Raw genomic sequence first — 18991 nt, forward strand, 5'->3', positions numbered from 1 at the left:
TACAAAGGGTTAATGCAGTGACGAGCGACCTTTTTTTCTGCAGCGCGCCAAAATTGAATATCCAATAATCCGCACGGGTCACTACAACCGCAACCTAACCTAATTTATTAATTTTAAAATTGATAACTCACAGGGTGGAACTTTTTATTTTCAACATAGGTAACAATGAATACATTTTTTATCCATAAAGATGAATATAAATTAATAATTCTGAAAAGTTTAAACATTGAAAATTATGTTAGGTTAGGTTAGTTCACTTTAGATGATTGAAATAATAAATTTTTGGAATTAACTTAAACATAGATTTTAAAAAGCTGTTGAATATGAATATTTCTCTGTATTTATGAAACAATTGAAATAATTTAAAAGACACGCAACAATTTATAATTTATAATGGTTTCACTGCATTTTTAAGTTGAATATAGAGAATGATTGGTAATAAGCTTTGGCAGGGGAATGGATTAATGGGCCAAGAGAGACCAAGATTGCTCAAACGAGGATCGATCTTCGTAGACGTCGAAAAAAACACGATCGAAGATCGCAACAGCCCTTATAGGATGCACAGACGCGATACACTATTCTCAAGTTGCATAATCTTGTTCCCCTCAATTACTCTTGCTGCCCTTTCACGCTTGTCATCAATGAAATCGTGTGTTTACCAAAGGAACGGTGGCTTGTGACTCTCGTTACCATTGCATTTTACGATATTATCATACGTTAAACTATCCTATATTCATCGATTGATATACACAGTAGACACAATGAATTTTTAGGACCTAGTTTCATCTCTTAAAAAGATCTTTAAGTATATCTAGGCAAGCATAATTTTTTACAATGGGAAATTTAATAATCAAAATAGAGGTTAAAAAAGTTACAAAGAATTTACCAAAAAATTTCAAACACTTGCAGAAAAGAAAACAATACTTCAAAAATCTAAATACACCACTATACGTCTTTTGAATCAAATTACAGAAGCTCGGAGAATTATAAAAAAAAAAAGAAAAATATGACCTCATATGCAATTAACTCTACACCAAAAATCACCGAACAAAGGACTGCCTAGAACGCCCTAAAACTCAGCAACCCTGATTAGACAACTTTGAAAAAAAAAAGTAAAAATCAAAGCTCAAGGTTGCACGTGTCCCGTTAGAGCGCGAAAATTCATCGAGGGACAAAGGGTCCAGCAGCTGGGGCTGTTCTAAGGATCCCAGGAGTTAGACAAAGCGGAGGAGCCTGGTACAAAGGGGTGTAGGGTCGTTTGCTAGAAAAAGCGTCCCTCGAAGTCCCTTCTAGGTTGGGCCAGGTGCTTCTTTTATGCTCGTGTCACGATGTTCCACTCCTGGAACTCTGTGAATTACATGTACAGCGTGTATAGTTTGTGCAACTGATATAGCGAGGTGGTAAAATTGGTCAGGCGCCAAAAATTTGTTATTTCTAATTAGAACTAAAAATGCACAATTTCTACCATCTTACTTTCAATGCCAATTCACGAATTACTGCATTACTCAGTATCGCTACTTAATGCTTTAATGTATCGCTTCCATCGACTATACAACGAGTGTACGCAATGCTCCTGAAATGTTAACACGCGAGATTGATTAATCCGTAGAGTTCACGGAAATCACGGTACCGCGGAATTCCTTCTTTTTCTCTCGTCCCTCTAGCGAGTAAGAGAAGAAATTGGCACGGGGATAAAAAGGGAGAGGGGAGAAACTACGTTAACGTTAGCGCGTACGATAAGCAATTCTATATTTTTCCGCGTGCTCGTGAGCCAGTAGAAAGGATTTTTACGGCGTTCCTTGTTTAAGAAATGGCTCATTAAGTATGCTAATGCACCACTGTATCAACCTTCACGCGGTTGAGCCTCTGAACGCCAGGTGAGTAATTGCTCCATTCGGCTTTTTACTGTATTCATGCTAATTTACACATTCGCTAGTGTATGTTGAGTTGCAATTGCATAGAGTAACGGAAATGTATTGAGATTCTGATTTAGAGTAACAGTATTAATGTAGCGTTAACCGAAAGAGTTATACTTCGAAGAGTAATTATTACAGAATCCTACAAGATGAAATGTAGGAATGTAAAATTTGGAAATTGGCTATTTCTTAGAATGAAAAATGTGACGGTAACGCTCTGAAATGAAATTGTGCAATACCGTTATATTGTAACCTAACCTAAAAAAATAAAAACAGCAATAAAGCGAAAATAAAATGAAAAATTGCAAAGCTGACAATTTTGTTTGACGAGAGAAATTGTAAGCGATAAATCTAAAGTAGATCACGAGCAAAAATCTCGGTGATGATCAAAGAGAAGATAAAATCGACATTTATGGACCGTTAAGCATCCACGTTAGAGTGACATGAGAAATGAGGTCCATTCGAAGGAATCCTTTTGCGTTAAGGCAAATTTACGTGAAAGGTGCGATACACGTTTCCTACAATAACGCAACCAGCCAGTCGGATAATTACGGAACATGATTGAAAGACAGACGTAAGGAATATTTTATCACTGTCTGCGATGCGATTAGGCGAAACATGTCATTAGTTTGTTCGTTTGCATTACCAGAAAAATTCTTCTTCTAAGCACACCTTTTGATAGTTGCAATCACTTCGAATTAGCGGATTAGCACCACACAGTCGTTTGAATATTAATTCAAATATTTCTGCAAATAAAATTCTATAAATAAAACTATTACAACAAACGCCTTCACATCTCTTCAATACTCTTTAAAAAAGCTCGAAAAATAAATTTGGAAAAATTTATCCTTCAGTGTTCACCATTGTAAATTCCTAGGAGGACTCATTACGCTGAAGAATCAAAGGAAGCTAGACGACGAGGAATCCCGCGAATTTGGCGGAACGCTTGTTGCGTGGCACATCTCTCCGTGACGTCACAGAATCAATACGAGCACTCTGAGCCGACTATCGACGTCACCGATGACACGTCGTCTCTCCTTGCCTGGATCTAACTGCTGGAAACCGGGGTACCGTGTCGTCGTAAACTGAACACACGACTCTAATGAAATTTGCCGTGTTGCACGGCGTCGCTGGAACGAGCAGAACGCGACGAGTTAGCCGTGAAACGAGATTGCACCTTTCTTCATCAATTTCCCTCTATTCAGCAGCGTCTTACTTGCCAGGATTACTTCTAAAGTCACGTTCGTCGCGTTAAATTTCATGGTCGAAGGGAAAAGGCGAACCTTCCAATGAATTCTTCAAGGAAATTTTAGAGTTTGTAATTTTGTACCTCATAGACTGTCTGATTGAGCGTTTTGTCTAAGAATGACTTGGTTTGTTTGTTGAAAAAGTGTTTGGATCCTTGTAGAAGAGCACTTTGTGTACAGTGTGTTGAGCAACAAGTGTATTCTCCTTCCTGGTTCCTTCCTGTGTAAAATATTGTTTTTTATACAATGTTTTATGTTTAAATTGTGAACAATGAGATTAATTAGTATTTGTTGAAAGATGTAAGCAGCAACTATCTCTAACTCCCTTCTCTAATTCTAAGTGCCTCATAACTCATACATACAGCTTATACGTGGTAAAGAAACAAACATAGAGTTACCAAAGAATTGAACTATTTTCCATACCACACCTATCAGAAGCTATCTTACATAATGATATCTCTACCCTGAAGCAACGAAAACTAGCAATCGAGGCGTATGGTTGCCTGGTACGATTGTCCGTTTCGCGATCACTATCGCGATTATCAATGATAGAATGTGTAATTAGAATGGTAAACAGGCATGGGCCTCGAGAGACGTTTGCGCGACATGGAAAGCAACTAAATGCCCGCGTTCTCCCTCGACGTGGCAATTTTCCAATTTGCGGCAAAGCTCGTGACTAGACCCAGACGGATCGACAATCACGTCCTCGTTGCCAGAGTTATCCTATCCGATCGTGACGAATCGTTTGCCTCCGCGTTTTGTTCGGTGAACAGCGCCGGATGGAATCGTTAGCGGGAAACAGAGGGTGGTTCCCCCTTGTGTCCCTCCATCATCGATGCATTCCTCGTTTCGAGAAGCGATTGCGGTCCTCTGTATTGTACTCGTGATGGAGACATTGCTTTTTCGGATAGTGCTCTACATAGTTTTCCTACTGCACCGAGACAATTTTATCAGTTGGGTGTGAGAAATTGGATTGCTTTGGAATTTTTATACAGTGCCATTTGATTTTTTTTTCCATTCTGAAAGTTGAATTTGAATTTTCAAACTGAAAGTTTTTCCTCTCGTGATTGTGATTGATTGACGTTGTATCACGAACCACCATTACTGCATTTCGTTCGTTCTACCTTACCTACACATTTCACGCAACACCACCAACTGACGCGTGTTTTTTCGTGATATCGATCGAATAATGCGATTCAGCAAGATACATCAAGGATTCTCCCGAACCATTTGACCCAGTTAATATCTGTCACGAGGACGTGAAACTGACCTGTATTCGAGAGTCTTTTGTTTAACAAAAGAATGTATGCAACAATGTGTAATAAATAATTTAACAATAACCTGATCCTACATTTACGATGTCCATAAAGCGATTCTTGACATCTACACGGTTTTTTCTTCTTATTACGTCTTGACCAACTCGTAAAATGATTTACATCCTGCGTAACAATTCTTTCAGAGAAAGTTCCAGAATGTAAACAATAAAAACCATTGTCCTCCAGATAGTATGAGCGCTGTGAATATTGGAAAAGCGTACATTGTAATGGCGCGTAATGGCGGCGTTGCGAAAGAATTATCGACGAAAAGAACGTAAGAATGGAAATCGTCGGTAAAGGAGAAAGAGGATCCTTGCGCAATGGTCGTTTCACTTTCATAAAGATTAGGGATCGATTGAAAAGAGAAAGGATCCTGATCATGCCCACCTATAACCTATTATTTGTAAAAACAAAAGGAATCTTTGTAGCAAAATTGAATCTTTGTTTAATAAAATTAATTAAAAATTAAACTTTGGTTATGCTACCAATTTCTCTTATGTATGTAGTTGAATGTCCTTTGTATTGTTGAAGAAGTTTAGTTCTACAATTCGACAACTCAATGCTTCTCATTCGTACGAACTCCTTTGCAAGGAATTGCGATAACGGTATGACAAAGAGTAATGAGCACTATCGCGAAGAATTATCGTTTGTCGGCGAGGAGAATTAAAAAATTCGGTCACGAATTTCGCTGCCGAGAACGATAACTTTTCATTCGTGTTTCGTCGAGTTAATCAAGTAAACAGGGGAATCATGCAATTCAAAGCTCTGACGTTATATCATGCTGCACAATGCGTTGCACACGTATATTGCACATGTTCTTTTCAAAAGTTTCAATTACTTTAGTTCTACAACTATTTCCACTAAGGATCGATAGATCATATTGAAATTAAATATAACAATATATTACGTAGTACCTTTCTAAGATTTTGCAAATTGGTTAATTTTAGATATACATATACATCTCCTTAAAATTCACTAGCGTTTGAATAATCGTTCTTGCGTTGGTTAAAAATGATGTTAAGTTAGTAGCGAGTGTACAGGAGTTCCGTCTTATTGAGCATGACGGTATTTTACTGCCATCTTTCGATAGTCAATGAAATGACGTACCATTTTACTGACGCGCCAGCTGAGACATGATCGATCTTTTGTAGGTGCACGTGGAATATGAACCTAACCTTGTTTTATCATTGGTGTGAATAAAAACCAGTGAAAAATTGTAGTATTGCTTAAACTGAATTAGAAATTTCTTATATATTCTTTGTTGAAGTGGAATAAGGAAAAATGGGAAAATTAGGGCCGCGCTTGGCTAGTCGGAAAAAGGCGAAACGCTGGCCAAAGGGGCAAAGTTCCAGCTCCAATCCAGAAACGAGAAAATATCGTGATCAAGCATCATGGATGTTTTTTAAAGATACCACAGGTACTCATTTACGAGGTATCAGATGAGAAATTTTTATAATGTCTGTTTAATATCATACAGAACTCTTTCATTTCTTTTTTATTTCAGGAAAACCTGGTATAACAACAGAGGATTTGCAAAAACATGATGCTATTCAAGGAATTCAGCCTCAATTTGAGAAACTTGATTTGGATGAAAATCACTCAGATAGTGGTACACAGAGTACTATCAATACAGTTGACACATTTGCCACCAATTATAGTAATTGTTCAAATGTATCATTTAGCAGGTTCTTAAATCATTTTCAATCAAATTCATTATTACACAAGGAAATGTTAGCTGTATTATCTGCAGTTACAGAAGTTATAAAGCAGAATGGTGGAAATGAATCTTCCACAGAATACTTTGCTGCATTGGTGTGTATTAAATATTATAAATTTATTTCTCTGAATGAGATATTAGGAAATGAATGATTTTAAATATTGACATTATAGATGAGTACTTTAGAAGCAATTGAATCAGGTACATCAGTTGCAGCTACACTTTCATTATTAGGAATGGGTCTAAAAACTGTGCCAAAGAATGTTTTGAATGTACAATTTGCAGCTGCAAGTAAAATTTTCCTTGACATTCTTGCCAAGCATGCAACATTAGATGACTACTTAATACTTAGACATGTAAGTTTATAATTTAGTATTAACATTATAGCAAGATATATTATCAATAATTTTTATTTTTTGCAGTGTATTCATTGTCTTTCTTTACTCCTTCGAGCACAAGAGGCAGCAGCATGGTCCAACTCATCCACAGTACAAATATTAGATGCAGTTCTAACATTTATTATACATGCTAAAGCAAAAGTGAGAAAATCAGCCCAACATGGAATAGTTGCCATATTAAAAGGTAATATTATTCAATAATATTTATTGTAAAAAATTTAATAGATTTCAGTACTATAATATTTTTAACATATATAGGAAGTGAGATCATGAAGGGTGATGATCCACCACAACATCATCCAGCTGCACCACATATTGCAAAGTATTGTAGTAGTCACTTGCAACTTGATTCTGAACCTGGTGGGATTACAAGTGCCCTTCATATCCTTACACTATTAAAAGATATTATCCACCTCTTGCCAAGACCTAATGTGAAGGTACTTGTCAGTTATATGTTTACATGTTTTATGTATAATATAGAATTAAAAAATTGTTTCATTTTTTCAGATAATTTGTGAATCATTGCTGAACATTATGACATTGAAAAACATGTTGATAACATCGTGTTGTTTGCAAACCTTACACGGTTTGTTTGTCTCCCGACCGCTGGAGACTACTCTACCTGGACTACGAAATGGACAACTCATTACTGCCCTTTACGATTTTCAGCCTCCACCAACCGATGCACAACCGACTCTTGCATGGTTAACTGTTATGCAAGAAGCACATTTAAATCTATCCAAGTGAGTGCAAATTTTATATTTAAATTATGCATTTGGGATTTGGATAGGATAGAAACTAGAAATGTATTTTTCGTTTATAGTATTTCAATGAATATGTGTGCTAGTATGTTACCAAAAATATTTGGTAAATGTATGGAATTGTGGCTTTCGGATAAATCGACCGTTATATCTGGTTCGTCGCACACAATAAAAACATTATTACAAGATTGCGTTAGTAAAATGTGTGAAGATGAAGAAGCAATAAGAAAGTAAGAGTAAATTGAAACATTATTTCCAATGTAATATGCGGGTTCTGTTATTTATTTTTTAATTTTTAGGTACAGAACCCAAATCGATCAGATAATTTATATGATGCATAAACATTTAAATATTCAATGCTTAGAAGCATTGTATCATATTCTTCATTTAATAGCTCTGCTTTTTCAGGTAATATTCCATCTCTATCTTTCAATTATCTGTTCCTTTCATTTAATTATATGTATGTTTGTTTCCATTATAGATAACTGGTAAATCGCGTAGCCCAAAATTAGTAGATATATTGAAGACCTTAGCCGATTTACGCGATTCTTACAATTTTGCGTCGAAGAATGATGCAGAATACGCCATTGGAGCTGCAATAAGAGTTATGGGACCAGAAACAGTACTAACTTTTATACCATTAAAAGTCAGTAATTTTAGATAATCACAAATCGAAATAATTATTTTCTAATTATAATATGAACCTGTATTCTTCTACAGTTATCCGATGATGTAATTAACTTACAAAGAACTTGGTTACTGCCATTGCTGAAAGACTGTATCATGGGTGGTTCACTAACTTTCTTTATAGAGATATTATTACCTCTGGCGGAATTATGCGAGTGAGTGTTTTTAAATATTTTAATTGAGCACAAACTTCTAACTTTTTTTATCTACTATTAATTTCAGGAAAAAAGCGAGCGAACCCATAGGAGGAAAAACTTACGAATTTCTCGTGTGTCAAATCTGGGCTATTCTGCCAAGTATATGTGACAATGCTAAAGATGTAAAAGATAATTTTAAGGTATGCACTATAGATATATGAAAGAGATGTGTACGAGTATTCATGGCATAAATTTTTATTCAGCATATAGCCAAACTTTTGGGAACGACCTTCAGTGAGAAAAAAGATCTAAGACTTTCGATAATGTCCGCCTTACGAAAATTAGTAAGGAAAGCAGTCGAAGACGATAAAATGCAAGATATTATTGAATTAAGTAGATTTGCAAAGAATTATCTACCACTGTGTCTAAATTTATATACCACCAAGCCATCTGGAACCGACGAGGAAGGACAACGCCTTTCTGCATTCGAAACAATTAAAGTAATTTATTAATATAACTCACAATGTTCTTTTGCAAAATTAACTGTAACTATTGTTTTTTTTACAGACATATCTTTTAATTACCAATAAGGATTTGGTACATGAATTATTCGATCGTGCACTGCTTAGGTTGCAAGAACCTAATACTGACGACTTCTTCAAAGAGAGTGTTCACGATATAATAAGACTATTAATTGAATATACTGATAGTGATAGATTACAAACATTTTACGATATGTGTTTACCGGCTCTTAAAGAAAGCTCTAAATTTAAAGAACAGAAAAAGGCATATAGGTATCTTTTTGCTACGTTAAATGTTTAAACCAATTTTTTCACAAAAAAAAATTATTTCTTTACTCATGCATATTTTTAGGTTTTTGGAAGATGCATGTGGTAGCGACAAGGAAACATGTAAAGCGTTTGTGGCACAACACAGACGTGAAATACAGAAACTTATAGTATCCACAGCAACTGAGGTTGCTAAACCAAGCAGAGGGGTAAGTATAGTGTGCAATACAGAGTTTTTTTTTCATTAAAGATTCAAAAGGAAGTTTATGTTATAATATAAAATTTTGCTTTTCAATTAGCCTCGATTGAGATGTATAATTCATCTGATCAAATCTCATCCGCAACTCGAAAAGAGTAAATTCCTAGAATTTATTGTTCCTGAAGCAGTAATCTATTTAAAAGATCTAAATGCAAGGTGTCGAGCTACTGCGTACCAGCTTTTAAACATTATTGCCGAGAAATTCTTATTAAATCCGGACCATCTTAAAGAATATGTAAATATCGTAATGGTTGGTTTAGCCGGTGGATCAAAGTATTGTACCGCAACTATGTTGGCACTTGCCTCTCTTACGTATCATTACAACGGTATGAATTTATTTTATAATTAATATATACTTAAAATGAGATAGTTGAATATTGCAAACATTTGTTTAAAATGTTAAAACAGGATCTTTAGGCATGGAAACAGTCAAAGAAATCTTGGAACATGCGAGCTCACTTGTTGCAAGCACAACAAGAGAAGTTGCAGAAGCTGCACTGTCGTATATTAAAGTTTACATCTCTGTGATGCCATCTCCTGTTGTTGCTTCGACTTTAACTAAATTGGTAAGCAGAGAAAGCATTTAAGGCCAAGAATGCCAATTAACTCAATGACATGAATTGATTAAATTGTAGATAGAAGCTTTATGTGGGATGAATGACGATTGTCATAGGCATTTTAGACACAAAGTACGCGACATTCTGGTGAAATTATTAAGAAAGTATGGAATGGAGACAATCTCTGGTGTGATTCCAACTTCCAACACAATATTGCACAAAAGATTGAAGAATATAAATAAAATAGAAGAGGCGAAGAAAAAGAAAAAGGAATTGAACAAACTGAAGGAACGAGACACTGACGAGGATAGTGAATTCAACGCAAGGAGAAGGCCTAAGAGGTAATCCTCAAATTTGATTATAAAAGACCTTTTTACTTAAACACAGACATTACTGTAGCTTTTATTAATATTTAGCATAGAGGAAATATTGGCGGATAGTGAAGAGGAATTAGAAGGCGCAGAAAACGAAGAGCCAAAGAAAAATAAGAAAAGAACATCCAGAAAGGAAGCTTGGATTCAAGAAAATGAAGATATCGTTGATCTCATAGATCCTGCGGCTGCTAGAAATATATCAAGTACTGCAGTATACATTATAAACTTCAGTAAGAATTTTAATTAAATTTCAACTTAAAAAAATTTATAATATAATTTTCTAGCGACACAACCTGGAATGTTAAATCCAAAAGGAGCTGTTGCAAAATCAAAGAATCGTGGATTTAAGACTGCCCCAGATGGCCGTCTTATAATCACAGAAGGAAATGAAAGAGATGATGAAGAAGTAGTTAAGAGGAAAAAGAAATCTCCACTTTTATTGCATAGTGATTCAGAAGACGATTACGGTAAGAAAAATGTGATTGCATAAGAACATAAAATAATTATAACAAATACACGAAAACAGCTAATAAATTTGCATTTCAGAGGATGTCGACGATATTGAATCTATTGCTGCAGAGCAAATAATGGCTAGGAAACGTAAACATAGCGACAATTTGGATAGCACTAGCGTAAGAAGTGGAGATTCATCGAAATACCAAGGTAATATGATTACGAATGTTTCTTTTATTATATATTGTATCTTAATTAATTTTTTAATTGAAATTATATGTCTAGCTGGAGGATCAGGAATACATAGACCATTAAAGAAAGGAAAAATACAACACAACCCTGGAGCAGAATATAGGGCAACAAAAGCTGGAGGTGATATTAAAAAGAAGGGTAAACCAGATCCATATGCATATGTACCTTTAACAAGAGCATCATTGAACAGAAGGTAAATAATATTTTTAATTTTCGTGTAAGTTAAATCTATATCATATTGATATATTTGTATCATTTTTAGGAAGAAGAAACAAAATGCAGGCAAATTTGAAAACATTATTAAAGGAGCAAAAAAAGGTGCAAAGGTTGGAATGAAAAATAGGAAGAAAAATTAGAGAATGATGAGTATGATATTGTTGTAATATAATTAATGGAAGAGGTGAATAATCATGCTTTGTTAAAATTTTTCATTCGAAAAGTATAGAAATATATAGTATATTTTAAATAAAAAAGTATGTAATTATAACAGAATTTACAACCTCAAACATAAATATGATTATAATAATCTGGTGTATATTACTACAATGTTGAAAAATATATACTTCAGCAAGTAAGATGTTTTTCTAAAATAAAGTAACTTCATAACAAAAGTACAGGATTTCTATATTGCTATTTACTAAAACTCAGGGTTTACAAAGACAGATTTTTTACACAGGTGGTTTAATTTATTACATATTTCAACAGAGCAAATATTGAAATCCTTACAACTGATGTAAAATAATTTAAGAATAATTATGTTAAAATAGTGACCAGCATCCCCTCTGAAAGAAAACAATTGTATGATCCTTACTACCTAATTAACAATATTTATACCACAATTAAAGAGTTCTCCTTACATTGAACATAGCTACATGTGAGAATGGAGACTCACATTTCTGTTGTATTAACTCTTCTTAGGTAGTATTCTTTCCAGTTCTCCATCCTGGCTCATCTCCTTTATAATATCCAATCCTCCGATAAGTTCTCCATTTATATACAATTGGGGATATGTGGGCCAATCACTAAACTTTTTAAGTCCTTCTCTAACATCATTATCTTGTAAAATGTCAAATGTTTGATAGTCTGCCTTATAAGAATCTAAGATAGAAACTATTGTTCTAGAAAATCCACAACGCGGATTTGTAGGGTTTCCCTTCATGAACAGCATACATGGTCCTTGATTTATCAATTTCTTTAGCCTATCCTCCAAATTTTCTTTAGGTTTACATGCTTCAATTGGAATGGTTTCCTTGTTTGTCAAATGCTGCTTAATTTTCTCTGCTATAGCCGATGGATTGGCTCCATCAACTCTGTCAAGTACAGTGTCATTTCTTGCCAGAACAATTGTCGGTACTGCAGTAATATCAGTTTTCAGGGACACTTCAGGTACTTTCTCAGCTTCGATTTTGGCAAACTTGACCCCTTTGTACTCGGTCAATTTGCTCATCTCCTCGATTACGTCGTTTATTTGTGAGCACTGATCGGCCCATGGCGCGTAGAAGTGAATGACTGAAAGATCCTGTGACCTGACACGACAAACAAACGCGATCTTAAAAATCACGAACTCCCTATGTATATTATGTATATAAACACGGTACCAAAGTCTCGCTATTTTATCATGAAACTATATCGCTAAAAACTCGTGACTTTTGAACCGAAGGAAACTTCCACTTCGAATTCCAAAAGATATATAACATTGATTCGTCGTCACATACAAATATTTATATTATTGCGACACCCTAATACATGAAAATATTCTCTCTTTCTGCTTTACAAACAATTTTTAAAGTATAAATTATGCTTCTTGTACGACAATGTGTTAAGCATCGAAACACGACCGCTAACTAGGTTATGTTGTTTCTAGAAACCGAACTGCTTATATTTCTGATTACTCACTTAACGTAATTCTCGTATTCTGGCTGAGAGTTGATATTGGTGACAGTCATTCTGTCACGTTTCTTCGTGTAATCGTTAAAAACACGTTAATATTAAGCAAAAAAAACTTCACGCATACGTGCTATCGCTACGGCGGCGTCTACGCGACTTCCAACAATCCCCTCATGGAGGTTTTATAGTCACGGCTGCAAAATTACTGATTCTGCGCAGAAGTTCGCCAATCCACTGTTGGCTACAGTAGAATGTTCCGTATTATGTACATATGATATATGTAAATACTTCGATAAATTGTTTTACCTATTCAAAAATAATACTAATTTATGGTCTAATTATCGTTATCGCTTTTTCCGTGGTGTGTCAGTAGAACAAATTGAAAAATAAACCTTATCTTAAAGACATTTAAATACGCTTGTCAACGAAAGTATATGCGTTGTTTCTCGTTCCTTCGAATCTTTTAACAAAGTATTCACTGTTCGATTAACTTCGAAAAAATTCATCTAAAAGTAAGAACGTTTAATTCGAACGAAAAAAGTGGAGAACAAAAAGTTTAATGGTACAATGTGGATGAGACTTAAAGGCAGTAGTTCTCAATGCTGTAAACATGACAGTGAAAGTAGCAACGAACAACTCCAAAAGTTTCGAGATTTTTAGAGCTCCAAAATTCTTACAATAAATAAAAGATAAGCAACGATGGAATATTTTGCCTTTTTAATTACCGTAACCTTTGAAAAAAAGCTACGAAACAAATCTGAGAAACGTATTATCAGCACATGATCGAATTGTAGTACTACTTTCATTCGGTAACCAGAAACATGTCAGAGAGAGGAAACGATAAGAGGTGAGAATCACTGGTACCGGATCATATTAGATAAAACAGGTGCACCATAAGAAAGTGACCAATCGCAGTGGCGATGGGCTGTTCGTCATACTACCGTACAAAACAAGTCGTCTTGGACGTCATTGAGGGGCGAGAGGGGAAATGAAGAAGCTCGGGCTGTCAAGACATCTCGCCCACAAAAAGCAGATGCAGATGCGACCGGGCGGTGAACACGTGCGACGCTTTTTTGTGACGGGCGCGTGAACACGCGGTGCAATGTTCAAAAAGTTGTCGCGGAGCGACGCCCTCGAGGACATATCCAATTGGAGCATCAATGATGTGTTGTGCCTGCTCCGAAAGGTAAGTACACTCTGATTCAGTCGAAAGTTATCTCTGGTATTGTCAACAGCAAATTGTTCTAGAAACCGAATTGGATAAATGAACATGTGATACGAAATTCCAGATTTTAAACGTTCATTTGTATTTAGGACTACTGAACGTCTGTAACAGATAACGATTCGTTGACATTACTATTGGTCGATAAAAATCAATTACGAGAATATTTCAACAGGGGGGCGAATTATTGTATTCTCATACGTTGCATATATTTCTAGGATTTTTAATAATTTCTTTCTTGGTTGTATGAATGGCAAATGCGAAAAATCGAGTGTTACAATACGTGGAATTATTTGTACAGATCGATAGGCATAGAAACGATCGATAGCCGTGAGTTTTTGCCCCCTGTTCGAGACACCTCATAGTGGGTTAGTACACCTTACATACTGGTTGTCAAACTGGATGACAAATCGGGAATGCCAAGCAACGTGTATATGACACATGTGTATAAACAGTGTGGTTCGCGTGTGTATTTTTAATGATTCGCGTACAACAAAGTGGATATATGAGATTCACGTAGCATGCTGTACTTTCTTTTTCATGCCATAGAACCGTGAGAGTGAAATACAAACAAACCGTTAAGACTCGCGTGAAAACGTTCAACAATGAAAGTACATATACCGACCGAGTGTACCGTTCGAAATTAAACATTTGAATTTTAAATCAAGGTTGCTTGACTTGCGGAATGAAACATCTAAATACGATGGTGTAATTTCGAAATAAAACAACGATGTAACATTCGACTAAAAAAATCGCTGTTTAAATAATTTTAAGGTCGCAGAATCGTTTATCTTCCGCGTTTCATTGAACTCTCAGCGACAGATCCTCAAGTAAAACGACTTCCGCGTGTGTTTTCACTTCATAATCGTAAAACCTGCATGACTGAACAATTTAGACGGTCATTTTGTAAAAGTAATTTTCGTGAAATCTAGAAAAGTAATTGCGATCGATTTAAATCGACGTAAAAACCTCGTACAATAAAGTAGAAAGGAGGAACATTTTTTATCTGAATTTCACCCACTTTGTTGCTACAGATAAAGCAAATATTTATAGAAGATACGGGTACATCCGCGTGAGTATCACAGACGTACATCCTGTTTGATTGAACAGGTCCTTCTCGTTTTTGCAGAACGGTCTGGAGGAATGTTGCAAAACCATTACAAAACGACAGATCGATGGGGACGAGTTACTGGTGAGTAAATCGTCTAGAACACGGTCATCGACTCTCCTCTTTTCCTCTTTTTCATTTACGCCTGGCTGGTTAACATCTACGTCGTCTATGGTTATGTTTACATTATGCGGTGCATAGATAACGTTTCACTGTATACATCCGTGATGAAACATCTGGAGATTGAGGACAATACCTTTATGTAATATAAATGTAAATCCGCAAAAAATTACGGACCAATTAAAAATCATAAAAATTTTTTGAAATAATTTTAAAAAAGTGCAAATGAATTTCGTAATTTTCTCTAATTACCAACATTACGAAGATAATTATTAACTCGCGAGAAACATTAGGATACCATAAAACATAAAAATAAGAGAAATTATTAGAATCTCCCTTTCAGAATTATCTGTCGCTTTCATGAAATAAAACAAAGAAACTAAAGATCGTTTCACATTTTCTTAGAACCATACAATATAAAGAGAAACGAGTTTCTAACCGGTTGAATAGAGAGAAAACGCGAACCGTGGACAATGCAGCGAGTATACTCATTCATAATTCCTGGCGTTATTTCGGTTCCAGCCGGCGCGTGCTCTCGCTTCTGCTTCTCTTAATTAATTGTAATTATTGCAGCACTTGACGGAAGGGAAGCTGGCGCTGTGGAAGAGTGATCTCACGCGTCCATTGATATGGTAAGAGTACGAAACATCAGGCGTGCCTCCTTTCTCCGTGGAACGCGATGGAACACCACGGACCTGTTCCCGCGACCCACAGTAGAATTACGAAGCCCGTTTCGCGGTCTAACGGTTCCTCTCTCTCTTTACCAAGCATCTCCGCGGGACACGCCTTCGAATCGTGACCGACCGAGCAATTACCCTATACGCATCACAGACGTGTTCAATGATTTCTGAAACCTGTACGGGGATAATTAGAGGATCGTACGGTCGAACGACTTTATCGATTGATTAGATAAGTCGATAGCGAGAATGCTAAGCAAGAGATGGCTCACGTAACTAGATACTGTGGCAACAGCAACATTCGGTAGAAAGCCGGAAAAAAGAGTTCGCTTCCGTTGAAGAAGATTTTTTATGTTCAGGGTTGCAGTGACCATTGGTGCAAGGACAGTCGAGCGGAAACCTTCATGGTGTGAAGAGAAACGTGTGAAAGCAAAATTCGAAGAAAGAGGATATTTTGTATTTATATTGTTGTTAACTATTGGCTAAAAAGTTATTTGTTAAAAATATATTTTTTAACGAAATATTCTTTTTCTTCGACTCTTTTCTCTTCACACCATGAACGTTCCCGTTCGACTGCCCTTGCACCGATGGTCACTGCAACCCTGAAACGTAAAAAAGGTGGCGCTGCAGGATTTCTTCCGCGCGCGCTCCTACGCTTTCCGCCAGATTTTCTTCAGCGGAAGTGGACTTTTTTCCGGCTTTCTGCCGGACGTTGCTGTCGCCACAATGTTATATGTTATTGGAACGATTGGAAATGGAGAAAGGTAGCCTTTAGAATTTTTGAAGGTTAAAAAATTGAAATATGTATCTCTACACAGCAAAAATATAGAATGATAACAGTAATTAAGTAATAACAATAGTTAACTGTAGGATTTTGGAAGAAACAATTGGAATAATTGGAAATGAGAATTAAACGGCTTCAGAATTTTTATATTCTTTATTACTCAAAAATGGTAACCTAAAGCGAGGAGATCTAGAGTGTTGAAAAATTGAAATACACATTTTCCTCCACGTGTAACGAAATAAAAATATAGTATACCACGATTAACGATGATTATGTGAGAATTTTGCAGTGATCAGTGATCGTTACAGCAGAGAACGTGTCAGAAAAAGAAACCACATTATTCCATTAACTACACCTTGCTCAATTAATCGCACTGGCAGTCACTTACTCGTGCGACGTGCGTTCCATTTCCACTTCGTTTGCTGAACATTCGCAATCAGTCTGTACAAGAATCGAATTGACAACGATAACTACATCAAATATCTACAGAAAATCGAATTCTAGTTCTATCGTTATCGCTTATTTCACTCTGCGATTCTAAGCGTCGACGGTGGCTGGCTGGCAAAAATTTGGCGAGCGATGACGCTACTGTAGAAAACGTCGCGGGACGCAGTATGCATACAGAGAGGAAAGAGTTCAATGGCTCCGGTAGAATCGAAATATGTCGCGGCTAGCTTATACCGAAGGCCGTTCGCAAGGCAGACGCGGCTCTGTTATCCGAGCCTCGGTGCCATAAGTGCGTAATTCCATCGTGTGGGATGTCCTCGATCATTCAATATCACCACTGACGCCACGAAATTTATCGTCTTCTTTTATTAAGGAAATTCCACTTGACAACAACGCGAACATTAGCATGATGTCCAGGGCAATTAGGAGATAGCGTGTTCGTGTCTGAATAAGAGGAAATATTTGTACGTTTAATATATACCAGATTTGACAAAGAGAAGAGAAGAGAAACGAAAGAAGGGAGACTTGGTAAAAGATTATTGAAAAATTTTCAATTCGACTTACGAAAATCCTCTAATTGTTCCGAACAAATCCAAGCTGACGGAGTTTCAAAAGTGTCCATCTTCTTGCAGGAACCTCTGGACGTTCGTGGAGGAGGTGAGGAGAAGCCCGGAGAAATTCGTCGAGGAGAAGATCCTCGAGTCTCAAACGATCGAAGATCACCTGAGCGACACCGACTCCTGGGGAACGGACTTCGAAGATGAAGTGAACGAGGAGAGTAGCTTACCAGAGACACAGAAGCCTGGCCAATTGAATTTCGATTCGAAAAGTAATCATCAAGCTTCGGAAAATAATGTCGAGTTCAAGCAACGAGTTGCAAGAGCGGAGGAAGTCTCGAGACAGCACGAAGAAGGGACTTACGCGAATTCTGGTTTAATGCAGAACGACGAGAACACGTATGCTAATTGTCAAGAGTCGAAATCTGTGCCATTGAAAAATACGTCTAAATTATACGGTCAAAGTGAGAAATCGTTGACGGAGCAGCTTAAGGAGCAGCTGAAATTTAGGAACACGAAGAAACCGATGGCTGGTCCCAAACCTGAGTTTCTCCAAGCGAGAACAGTAGAGATGACAGCGTCCAATTGTGCTTTACCACGAAAATCCTTTCTGTACAACGCCTTGCAGGCGAAACCTCAAGCTCCTAGTCAGATACAAAGTTAGTGCATAGAGAAACTCGTCGTTGATCTTTAAATACCATCTACAAATCATTTCTCAGCGCTGTAGCTTGTTTAAAATTAATTAGACCTTCAAGGTCACTGTGTAGTAGATCTCCCATCGCGTCTCGTTGTCTTACAAAAGATAAATACATTTTTTTAAATTGATAATTTCAGAGAGAATGATGGTACCACCACCACCGGAGCCAAAAAGGAACAAAGATCCACCGGTGATCATTAAAAAGTCGAACAAAGATCAGACAAAGCCTTCTGCAACGCTCAGAAGTTTAGATTTGGTTGCTAATTTGCCTACGAGAACCGAGGAGAGCGAAGACGAGTACGAAGCGTTCGATGAACAAATTATCGAACAAAATCAGAAGAAGAATATATGGAGGGTGGATAGCAAGCAATCGTTGATCAGTGGCCATCAGAGTTCCGCGGAGAGTGTCTATCAACCGCCTAGCGTTACCAGCTACGAGGAGGAGGATGAACCCTATGAAATTTATGAATCAATCACGGAAACTGTGAGTCTGTAAATATACAGGGTGCTTCAAACAAATGTTGACACTTATATGGAAGTACAGTAGACCCCCGTATATCGCTAAAAAAAAAAAAGAACAAAAATTCTGAATTTGTAATTTTGTAATTTTGGGTTAATTAAATTTGACTG

General features: G+C 36.5%; 3 protein-coding genes across 4 annotated transcripts in view; 2 read left to right on the plus strand and 1 right to left on the minus strand.

Annotated features, from left to right (window-relative positions):
• Positions 1-5642: 5642 nt before the first annotated feature.
• Positions 5643-11256, plus strand: LOC108580215 (RRP12-like protein). The gene is made up of 22 exons (XM_017943928.1): positions 5643-5896; positions 5984-6291; positions 6370-6552; positions 6619-6778; positions 6853-7031; positions 7102-7337; positions 7418-7585; positions 7655-7763; positions 7837-8001; positions 8076-8197; positions 8265-8379; positions 8443-8679; positions 8747-8973; positions 9053-9176; positions 9267-9552; positions 9635-9792; positions 9862-10124; positions 10200-10360; positions 10442-10624; positions 10704-10820; positions 10896-11055; positions 11125-11256. Exons 1-22 carry the CDS (start codon positions 5761-5763, stop codon positions 11216-11218), a joined length of 3891 nt encoding a protein of 1296 aa, XP_017799417.1. The 5' UTR covers positions 5643-5760; the 3' UTR covers positions 11219-11256.
• Positions 11257-11541: 285 nt separating this feature from the next.
• Positions 11542-12907, minus strand: LOC108580237 (glutaredoxin-3). Of its 2 annotated transcripts, XM_017943956.1 has the most exons (3): positions 12759-12907; positions 11720-12388; positions 11542-11644 (listed from the first exon to the last, which is right to left on the minus strand). In XM_017943956.1, the coding sequence occupies exons 1-2, from the start codon at positions 12806-12808 to the stop codon at positions 11767-11769; spliced, it is 672 nt and encodes a 223-aa protein (XP_017799445.1). In that variant the 5' UTR covers positions 12809-12907; the 3' UTR covers positions 11542-11644; positions 11720-11766. The 2 variants fall into 2 exon arrangements, with proteins under 2 accessions (XP_017799445.1, XP_017799439.1); XM_017943950.1 differs by having other exon boundaries at positions 11624-12388.
• A 905-nt stretch (positions 12908-13812) lies between these two features.
• LOC108580226 (lymphocyte cytosolic protein 2-like) overlaps positions 13813-18991 on the plus strand; it is an 8116-nt gene continuing 2937 nt past the window's right edge. Inside the window, exons 1-5 of the mRNA XM_017943939.1 lie at positions 13813-13935; positions 15101-15163; positions 15773-15831; positions 17740-18323; positions 18499-18845. Coding sequence (XP_017799428.1) covers positions 13852-13935; positions 15101-15163; positions 15773-15831; positions 17740-18323; positions 18499-18845 — 1137 coding nt within the window. The 5' untranslated portion in view covers positions 13813-13851. The remainder of the gene's footprint in view (positions 13936-15100; positions 15164-15772; positions 15832-17739; positions 18324-18498; positions 18846-18991) is intronic.

The sequence above is a fragment of the Habropoda laboriosa genome, unplaced genomic scaffold, assembly GCF_001263275.1.
Source record: "Habropoda laboriosa isolate 0110345459 unplaced genomic scaffold, ASM126327v1 scaffold23, whole genome shotgun sequence".
NCBI classification, from domain to species: domain Eukaryota; kingdom Metazoa; phylum Arthropoda; class Insecta; order Hymenoptera; family Apidae; genus Habropoda; species Habropoda laboriosa.

Bases quoted from the DNA above. Each gene is read 5' to 3' on its own strand.
- LOC108580237 (XM_017943956.1), bottom strand. From the start codon at position 12,808: ATGACTGTCACCAATATCAACTCTCAGCCAGAATACGAGAATTACGTT. The intron at 12,389-12,758 runs GTGAGTAATCAG...TTGTCGTGTCAG, and splicing joins GAATACGAGAATTACGTTAA to GTCACAGGATCTTTCAGTCA.
- LOC108580215 (XM_017943928.1), top strand. From the start codon at position 5,761: ATGGGAAAATTAGGGCCGCGCTTGGCTAGTCGGAAAAAGGCGAAACGC. The intron at 8,380-8,442 runs GTATGCACTATA...ATTTTTATTCAG, and splicing joins ATGTAAAAGATAATTTTAAG to CATATAGCCAAACTTTTGGG. The intron at 11,056-11,124 runs GTAAATAATATT...TATCATTTTTAG, and splicing joins AGAGCATCATTGAACAGAAG to GAAGAAGAAACAAAATGCAG.